The 10,096-nt window shown below is 42.3% G+C and overlaps 1 protein-coding gene across 1 annotated transcript in view; it reads right to left on the bottom strand.

Moving 5' to 3' along the window:
- Positions 1-997: 997 nt before the first annotated feature.
- Positions 998-10,096, bottom strand: part of LOC138027469 (intermembrane lipid transfer protein VPS13B-like) — a 43,784-nt gene continuing 34,685 nt past the window's right edge. The window contains exons 32-37 of the mRNA XM_068875026.1: positions 9,894-10,015; positions 9,439-9,650; positions 8,854-9,147; positions 5,974-7,879; positions 3,923-4,232; positions 998-2,295 (exon numbers count right to left, since the gene is read on the bottom strand). Of these exons, the coding sequence (XP_068731127.1) occupies positions 1,824-2,295; positions 3,923-4,232; positions 5,974-7,879; positions 8,854-9,147; positions 9,439-9,650; positions 9,894-10,015 (3,316 nt within the window). The 3' untranslated portion in view covers positions 998-1,823. The remainder of the gene's footprint in view (positions 2,296-3,922; positions 4,233-5,973; positions 7,880-8,853; positions 9,148-9,438; positions 9,651-9,893; positions 10,016-10,096) is intronic.

Raw genomic sequence — 10,096 nt, 5'->3', positions numbered from 1 at the left:
ATGTGATAATTTGGTCCGAAACAAGAGATCATGATCTCTAGGTCCGAAATAAACCAATCAAATCAATGAATTACTAAATTACATCTTTTTCACCTTGATTGAAGGGTTTTTTTCGACAAGAGACAGATCGGCTTTGGGAGAGCGAAGATGCACAGTAAAAGAGGTATCTAGTGCCTTCTTCTCTGGTTTTAAAAGCTGACAATTAAAATTTGAAACCCGTTCGTTCTCAGGAGATCTCACTCTCGACATAGCGACGTAAAGGTTAGGCCAGGAACGTTCTCTCTAAGAGCAGTAGTCAACTGCAGATGGCAAAGTGAGTCCGTAGTAGTAGTAGCAGCAGCAGGAGGAAGAGTAGAAGCCATTGTGTCGAGACCATCCGTAGCAGTGGCACTGATGGGACACCGTATTTTTCGCATAGCGCTGATCAACAGCACCCATTCCGAATAGCGCTGATCTACAAGTATTTTAAGTCCAACACCCACTTTAAACTGGTTGCCATTCTTTCAATTTTGGTGATGGCTATATGTATTTAATTATATCATAATCTCATCGATTTGCTTCGATGGTCTAGTAGTTTCCAGTGATGCAAGTGTCGCTCATGGTCCAAGGTTCAACCTTCTCGACCTTCATTTCTTTAAAACTCTTGGAACTTAATAGCGTGCTTTTTCAAATCATATTGACGACAAAAGTGTACAGTTAACTTCATGTAACTGAAATGAAAGAGGAAATGTTCTTCTCGTCTAAGATAGAACAAAATTACATTTTAAAGTGAAGTTTTCGTCGCCGCAGCCGTTTTTGTTTCTTTCACTTCTTAATGACCTAAAGAAAACCACCAGTAGCTACGCAAGTAAAATTTACCGGAAAATCAAAGAATAGACTGGAGTAATTGCGTTATTTTATTTGTCATTATTTTCGTAACAACCCCATCCCATGTAATTACCAATTGTTGTTTATTGACCGTTTTCACATTCCCCACAATACACTTTGTTTGCCCCCCCCCCCCCCCCCAACTTTGCATAAACCTTAAGAATATGCAATGCCAAGAGCATTGGAATGCAATGGTTTATGAAAACGTGGAGGCCAAACAAAGTGTATTATGGGGAATGTGAAAATGTTTTAAATATTCAAACTTCTGGTTTTCGTGCATTTGTACCCATAAATATGTACCCATAAATCCTCTAATTTTGGGTTATTTGGCAGTTCTCGTATGCTAGGATGTGACCGGCTCGCCACCCAAATAGAAAACTGACTGAAGAGCGTAAGATGCTTCTACAGTCTTAAATAATACGCGGCTTGCGAGAGCTGCTGCACTGTCCTTAATTGTTTTAAAGATCTCGTCTATTCTCTTTTCACACTTAGTTGTGAACACAGTAACTTGCAATCGGATCGAAAATCTATACGCAACGGAAATATATTCTTGGTTTTTACTCACGTGATCAACAGCCCTGTACGAAAACAAACGAAAACGTTTGAATACTAATAATATAGTTCAATTCCCGGGGGATTGGGTCGGCACACCAACATGGCCGCCGTTTAGCAACGACCGTGACATCATGTAAAACCGAGAATTGCTAAGTAACTTCATTACGTCAGTTTTAACGCTGAAGTAGCCCGTGCGTTGCCCCAGCAAATACGTTTGAAGTTAAAGAACTCCAAAATGTTATCGAAAAAAGCGGGCCAGTTAAAGTACACCTCAGGATTACTTCTGTAAACACAGGTTCAAATACCCCAGCTACAACATCCCTTTGCGTAAGTTTTCACAAACATGACCGCAAAAGATCCCATTGCTTGTTCAAATGACTTCTTTATCCCAACCAGGAAAGCTACGATTGGAAACCGCAATTTCTCTTAGCAGCGTGGAACTGTACTACTAAAGTTCTCCGTAACATTGGATCGACAGTCAGAACAAACTTCTGAGCAGCGCATGAAAAATCACTGTAGGAGGTGTCACGGGAAGAAATTTGCCTCAGTGCTTGAGCCCGCGCATCTCTAAGAAACTGCCGCAAGCGGTCTGAGTCACCACTCCCATGCGTCCCAACATTCTCATCGTCCTCCTCTTTGGTTATTATTGATTGGTTCACAATGGATACGTTCCTGTTGTCGTCTTCGTCTTCTTTCAAATCGATATCGCGAAGGAAAAGACTTTGCTGGATAGCATCCGCCTCCAAGCCCACGATAAATAGGGTGTCTCGGGTCAGCAGAATTGCTCCCTCGTAGTCATGCCCAGATGGAATCACAACGGTAGCGTCAAAATGAAGAAGCAAGTCGGTCTCGCTTTGATTATGGAGCATTTTCCTACAAACCAAACAATCGGGTGTAGTTAAATAGCGGATTTTGCAACAAAAATTGTGGTTTATTATGATGTCGGGACCAGCAAGTGCAGTTCACCCGGAAGAAGCGGCTAGCGCTCATGAGTAGGTCTCCTCATAGGCGCGCTGTGGGCTAATTTGCGCACCCCAAATCAAGGCAGTGCCTATAAAGGGGCAGGGTCATGGATCACCGCAGTGAGAAAAAAATGGATTAAATTTTAAAAGAAAAATGAGCCACACTAAGTTACTACGGAGGTCATCTAAGAGACAAGGGGAGACCTTGAAAACGTCGGCCCGACGTTTTCAAGTTGGCATTCATTTTAACTTGGCTCATAATCAAATACACTAAAAAATGGTGTCTGCGAGCTAAAATAGCTGTTTTAAAGAAAATTTAGCCATTCCTTTTCGTTTGCCATCGGTAAACAGGTCTCCTTTGCTTTCCAGATTTTTACTAACAATCCGTGACACTGCCCCTTTAACGCACGCTGGTTTTCAACCGCTGAATTAACCAATAATAGGAGAAAGGAACCGTTCGAAGCCGAAGAAGAGCATTAAAAAATATACTGACATTCACAGTTTGGATACTAATTGAGGTGAGGAGACCTGTTTATCTGCCAATCACTGGTCGGGCTTCTTTGTTTACCCACGCATTTTGATTTGACGTCACAAACTGATGCACATTGCATTTGCACTTCCCTTATGACTCGGTCGTAAACGAAAGATGCTTGGTTTTTTGGAAGTTTTCAAGCCTATAAAATGGCAGGATTTATTAGAAAACGGAAAAACTTGCCGCAATTCGTTTCGCACAGGTACAACGATTCATTTTAGCGAAAAAAATATTTTGGGGTCAGGGGCACTTTAACAAGATGCTCTGGAGCAGATTCAGAGCCACCGTAAAATTTTCTGATAGTGAAGGTGGCTCTGAATATGCTCCAGACACTAACTTCGTATAAGTTACCTGTCAATCACTGTCCAGCAACAAAAATTAGGGGTCACCGAGTTCGCTTTTGAAACATAAACGTTTCACATAAAATAGAAGATGTTTTTAGATAGCTCTTTTGTTGCCAGGGTAACCTATTACGTTATGTCGATAAGAAGCAACTTTTTTAGCAACTATTGGTGTCTTATATGGTACCATAACTTTGCCGTTGCTTGTTGAAGAAACTGTTTTGAGCCTCCTTAATAACATCAATTCACGAGAAAAAGCTTAGCGAGACAAAATTTTAATAATCTTGAGGGCCACAGCGTTGAAAACATTTTGAGCTTCAAGGTTGAAAAGTGTTATTCGGGTGCTAAGAGCTCCTGTGAAATTTTGTGTGAAACGTAGCTGTTACTTCGAAAGAACCTTGTCATCATCTTAAATACCAAAAAATACATACAGCGCATTTAATCATCTGGTCTCGGTTGCCCAAAAGGTGGATAAATACGATAAGCCTATGAGCGCTATCGAAACCGATTCAGTTGCCTACTGGAAGGTCGCCAGCGGATGATGCTATATATAAAAGTAAACAAAAGTAAATATCACTCTATGAGCCAATCACATCGTTCGTTACAGAACCACAGGCCTCCCTAAACTAATACCCCAAACCAAAAAAAACTGTGCGTTTTCTTACCAGAAGTATTTGAGATGACTATTTCTGACACAATATTCCAATCCATCCTCAGGAGTAAACAGTCTGCTTGGTAGCTGTGTCAATCCAGCACCCTGTAAGATCCCTTGACCAGTCTGATTCACCAACTCCATGGCTCCACCCAGGGGCTTGGTAACCACACCGATCAGTCCCTTCCCCACCCCTGTGATAACACCACTGGCTGCCTCCCGCACATCATTGGCTCGCTGAATTCCCTGTAGGGGTTGATCCACTATGCCAGCTACAGCTCCGAGAAGACTGAGGCCAAATCCTCCTAAGCCTTGCGATAAACCTGGAAAAGTAACCAGAGAAAAACAAAAAATAAGATGGATATTGGATCTCTGTGTACTGAGGTACAGAGAACAGGACACGGTTTCACCTCCAGAGAATAGGCCATTTTCGAAATGTCAAATATTCACCTTGATAGTGAGGACAAAAACAATAGAAACACGTTGGAATGAACGTGAAAAATATTTGCATATCATCCACTTTCCTTTGTCTTTGTCTTCAGAACCTGTCTTTCAAGCTGAATTTCAATAGATCGAAAAAGGCCTATTCACCCTGACACAATCGTAAACGCTCCAACAGTACGTTAGTAAATTTTGCTGACGAGTCAAAGAAATCGGGATACTGCGAAGCATGGAAATTTGACATTTTAAACGGAGGTGATAAAATCAAATTAACCGTCGTTGGGAGATTCAAAAGCTAACCCAACACCTAAAATCTTCCTTCGGTGATCAACTAACTTTTATCAACTTATTTGGGAGACTTGGTAGAAACAAATTCCCTACTCGTTTGTGTGATGTGAAAAGCAGGCCGAGAGCCAATGCTGAAGTTAAGGTCTACACTGCAACCAGGTTGACAATTGGACATAGTTTGATGCTACTCTGGTTCGAAGAAATTTAAATGCAGCTTAAAGAGGCAATGTCACGTTATTTTAGGGTGTTCGGGGAAATTTTTAGTTAATCACGAGTTCAAAACTTGAAAATGTTTATGTGGAATTCCTTTACTGATAAATTATCGTTACATCACAAACAAGAGGATTGTGAGCAAAAACGACCTTTATCCGGACGATTTGCCATAAACTTGAAAAACGTCAGGCCGACCTTTTTCGAGATTACCCAAATGTAATTCTTTTCAATCTTGTCCTTTTGTGTCCATCCATGCGTCTCTTTAATTTTGCTGTTACTGTTTGGGCAAATAACCTCGTGTTTGGGGCGACTAGGCGCAAATAGGCCATTTTACAGTTGTTTGCTCAGTGACCTAGCCTATGAATGGCTGCGAGGCTGACGGCGACCTTGTATTGATACCGACCTCACTTCTTTTATCATGTAAATTGTGTTATTGTAATTCTAATTAGTCTACATTAACATAGAGAGGTTTTCAATTGAGTGTCGAAAGTAATCAGCGAATTGCTTTGGTTTTGCATTACTTCACGCAGTGATTGGTTCAAAGTTCTCGCGCCACTTTTTCAATCAATCAGAAGTGAAACCAAAACCAATCATGCCTCGCGCGTGCACATTTTCCCGCGCAATGTGTTGCCTACGTGTAATTACTTAGAGTTTTGATTGGTTTACTGGATTGTCTCCGTCCTTTCTGATTGGCCAAAGTAATTACTTTGGTTTTGGTTTTACGACACTCGATTGAAACTCGCTCTAAGAATGGCACAAAGGTTTGTATCGAAGCATGGTCACCGGCAGTCTCGCTTCCATTCTTAGGCCGGGTGACTTAGCTACAACAGCAAAATGGTCTATTGCCGGAGAAATGTTGTTAGTTTAAATCCAATTTTCTAACCCGAATAGAACTTTTTCGCTTGTACATTTTGTTTTCTCAATACAGATCATGTGATGATGCTCTGGTGGTCTGGTCCTTTGTTTTTTTTCATTAAAAAGAGTGCATGCAGAGATATTCATGCTTGCATGCACTTTTTCAATGAACAAAACAAAGGACCTAACCTCCTGAGTATTATCACATGATCTGTATTGGGAAAAGAAAATGTACAAAGCGAAAAAGGTCTACTGGGCGACTTTTACCTGTTAAAACTTTCTTTGGTCTTCTACACCTCTGCTCCTCCAAGAGTCGAAGATGTTCTCCATCCATGCTGAGGCGATCCAGATTCCGTGCCATGCTCGATGCAAGACTCGTTATAGAAGTCAGAGTACCAGTCGAAAGATGCTTTACAAAAGATGACAGCCCTCGGGACATTCCGGAAACAAACGCTCCCGGGCCACGGGTCAGCCCGTCATACGGCAAGTAAAAGAAATCAGCTACTCCTTGGCCAAAGCTACGAACTAGACCCGCGGGATTTCCGAGGAGCTCTAGGGATCCGAGCACCCAACCCGCTTTAAAGAGTGCCGCGGTCGAGTAATGGTAAGTCAGCTTCTGGATAAGCGCTGAGGAAGGGAGAAAAACTGGTGACAAATTAAAACGACCGAGTGACAATGGCGAATCATCGACTGATACAAAGAGTTTTACCGACGCATGTAGCGTGACGTTCAGTGTCACGGGCGCGATGTTTAACTCGCCCACTGAGAATGGATGGATCGTAGATTGTGTGACATCTAATACCTTTGCAAGCGGAGTGCTTGTCGTCTCCGCAAAGTAGAGTAAAGGCGGCAGGAAAGAAGCCAACATATCGCCAACTCGGTACAGAAAAGAGTCTTCTAAATACAATGTCACTGGTTCAAGAGAGAGATCCAGACATCTTAAGAAAACATCACTTCCACTTCCTGTCTGCTCATAACGACATCTGACAATGGCCAGTGGTTTAACTCTCGAGCGAGTAGTTTGCCTTCTTGGTAGCGGAGCTTTCCTTGACGACCACGGTGTGTTATTTGGAATGAGGATCGCCGAAAACTCGTACGTATCACCTTTTAATTGGTTATCAACCTGAAATGATCCAATTCGTATTGTTAATTCACGGCAAGCACGATCACAGTCTTTAAATCTATCGTCAATTGAATGCGTGAGTGCCAAACCTTCGGCAGTCAATCGCATGACTTCGTAAGGATTTCGGAAGCTCGTAACTTCATCTATAATCGTCATACTAAACTGGCAAACGAACAAATCTGCGTTGATGAATGACCGAGGTGGAGATATGTCCTGAAGTGTACTCGAGTCCAAAGATGCTTTCTCACAAGGCTGAATTTTCACGCATGTACAAAGACGTTCGCGAGAGATATCTATCAGGACTTGGCCCCTCCCTGGAAGGGTGATAGATAACTCCCCAGACGAATTCAAGTCGAAACCCTTACTCCACCCCTGTGGAACTTTAGTTGTCACCTCACAAGCAACCTCTCCCTGCTCGCCTTCTTCTTCTGATAATTGCGCCACGTTTACGTCGTACAAGGCTTGTATGTGAAACTCTGGAAGCCGTTGCACTTCACTAGCGGTAGCGAACCATTCGCGCATAACCGGAAGTTCGTAGTGTGTAGAACAGAATGCAGCAACTTCTGGAATATCACCAATGTCTTGAGATTGCTCCACGACTACAATTTTTTCAGAGCCTCCCACTGAACTCGGACTCTGAGGAGGTATTGCTTGTCCGAACTGAAGAGTAAATGGACAATCATTTTGAAGAAGCATACGGGGGACTGGGTCCAAGGCAAAAACGACGTAAACAATACCGTTAGCAACGTGTGATGTCACGACCACCGGAAGTGTGCTTCGTTTGTCGACGGGTACTGCAAAAGATTGACGTGTCACTTCCGGTGTAATAGATACAGCACGTGACCAAAGAAAGTTGTTTCGTGTGGTTTCCTTGTCTTTAAGGGCTAGAAATAAGATGGGTAAGGTTTGGGTGCTAAAGGAAGGGTTACTTTCTTGATCAAGTACAACTGCTGTGGAAGACGGGACGTCCCATACTGAAAGAGGCGTTGCCTGGTCTGGGTCACTTGGGAGGAGAATGAGTGTGTCTCTGTTAAGGCCATCTGATGTTACCTGAGGGGAAAAAATGCACTTTCACATAACATAACTCAAGAGGTTTGAGCAAATTACCTTGTTTATTTTTAAATCGAAATGTACGAGGTGGTGACATCCATATTAAGAGTGTTTTTTAAACTGCGTTTCGAGAGTATTTCGCCGAGTCTTTTGTCTTGCAACACTACGCCATTCAAGATCCAAGCATCACTCGAGGCACATTCTCGAGAAGCAGAAAATGACTGACTTAAGGGGCGTTTGATTGACCCTATTCCGGAATAAGAATACGTGGATTGATGATTAAAACGGTATGTTTGGCGCGTTTCGAAGCAGCAAAGATAATAAAAATATGTTTAAAATAGCATTTTGACAGATATTTCACAATTTTAATGTGAATCTCCGTAAAAACGGAATACGGTCAATCGAACGCACCCTTAATTACGTAATAATCTTGTTTTCCCGCGCTTGGCGCCGGCTACGTGATGATTCGGTTTGCATTGTGATAGGCTTATTTTGTCAAGACTTAACTGATTTGAGTGTAACGCGAAGTGCTAGTTTTCAACCCCATATGAACCATGGGAGCGTTAGCCCTACTAATGGAAATGGGCCCACACATTAGTAGGACTAACGCTCACATAGTTCATATGGGGTTCAAAACTAGCACTTCACATTACACTCTAATCAGTTAAGTCTGTTCAAATATAAGTGCTACACGGCCAACGTTTGCAAAAACGTAATCCTTCCTTATTTTGTCAAGGTTTGTTGTCATTGGTCAAAGACACTACTCAATTACAAATTTACGCTGAAGACTAAACAATGTACAAGAACATCAAACGAAAAATGAAGACATCAATGTAAGATGTGAAGAGACATCATCTTGCTGAAGAAAGAAAGCGAACCAAACACTGCGCAGAGTCCGACTGGTTTTGTGATTGCGAGAAGATACAAGCGTGTTTAAAACAAAAGCGGGACAATGAATGAAATCACGTGGATACCTTTCTACCAGTAGGCAGCAAAAGGGGATGAGCGATTAACGGTCTTCCGACGTTATTTATCACTTGAAATCGGTGTTCGAGAATTACAATTTCAATTCCACGAAACAAACGAGATGTTATGGACCATCGAACCCCACGGACGTCACCGGAAGCAAGGACGAACGCCACAGGAACTGAAAAGGTATCATCTTCATCCGATTGCTGACGGCTGCTTCGAGTAACAGCAGGCAAAAGGAGAGCTTCAGACCAGCTTGGTGATTTGCCTTCCAATGAACTTCCGAACTGTATTCTACCCTGAGTAATTAAAAATTATGAAAATTGAATTTATATCCGTTTTTTTCCAAATGTTGCATCACTTCCTGGCATTGACAAATGTTGCCTTTCACCCTGGAGGTTTACTTTTAATAACCCTAACAAACTGAAATGACATCATAAAACCTGTTTTCAAAGCCGGAACTTGTGCATTGCGAAGGCGCCCATAATGGCAAGTGTGAGTAAAATGACTGGCAGTTTTGTTACGCTCTGCCAAAGGTCAGATTTTCAACCGCTAACGGGCAGTACCTTCCTTATTTTTGTCTCTATTACCTTGATTTTATGCGGTGCAACTACAGAGCCACTGGGAAGATTGAGCGTAATATCTCGTTCCAGATCGCGAAGGAGCAAGTGAGCCGTAGTGTTGTTGATCAGCAGACACCAAGGTAGAATTTCGACCAATAGCGTGCTTAGATGAGGCCAGCGCTTTATCACACGGCACTGGACCTCAATTGCGGGAACTGGAGAGGAGTTATTCCGAATGCCTAGACGAAAAAAAGAAAACGAAAAAGAAAAATGAAGTTAGAACGACACGCATGACGCTTCTTCAGTCTGAGCTTTGCAATGACATGTTTTCCGCAAACAAGCGTCTCGGCGATTACAAGCAGCTCAGTGGAACATCGGTTTCACAAGCTCCACACTCCAATTTTAATGAGCGAAATTCCCCCTGTCTTTCCCTCGGTTCAAGTTTTTAACACCTTTATTACAAAAAAACCATCATCTCTAACCTTGAGGCGAGATCTCTGGGTTTTCCAAAGGCTGCTTTTCATCTCTGATCACTTGACCACCAATGGACAACTTCTTCACCAAAGATGATTCAGGTTTTTCCTCTAAAGCGACGTCTGCACGCCTGAAGGAAAAACCAAATCATTGTGAAAATTGTTATATTGATACCATACTTAACAACTGCTGAACTCACGATTGCAGCTGA

The sequence above is a fragment of the Montipora capricornis genome, chromosome 2, assembly GCF_036669925.1.
Source record: "Montipora capricornis isolate CH-2021 chromosome 2, ASM3666992v2, whole genome shotgun sequence".
Taxonomy (NCBI): domain Eukaryota; kingdom Metazoa; phylum Cnidaria; class Anthozoa; order Scleractinia; family Acroporidae; genus Montipora; species Montipora capricornis.
The sequence above is the reverse complement of the archived record's forward strand: the minus strand, read 5'-3'. Positions and strand labels throughout refer to the sequence as shown.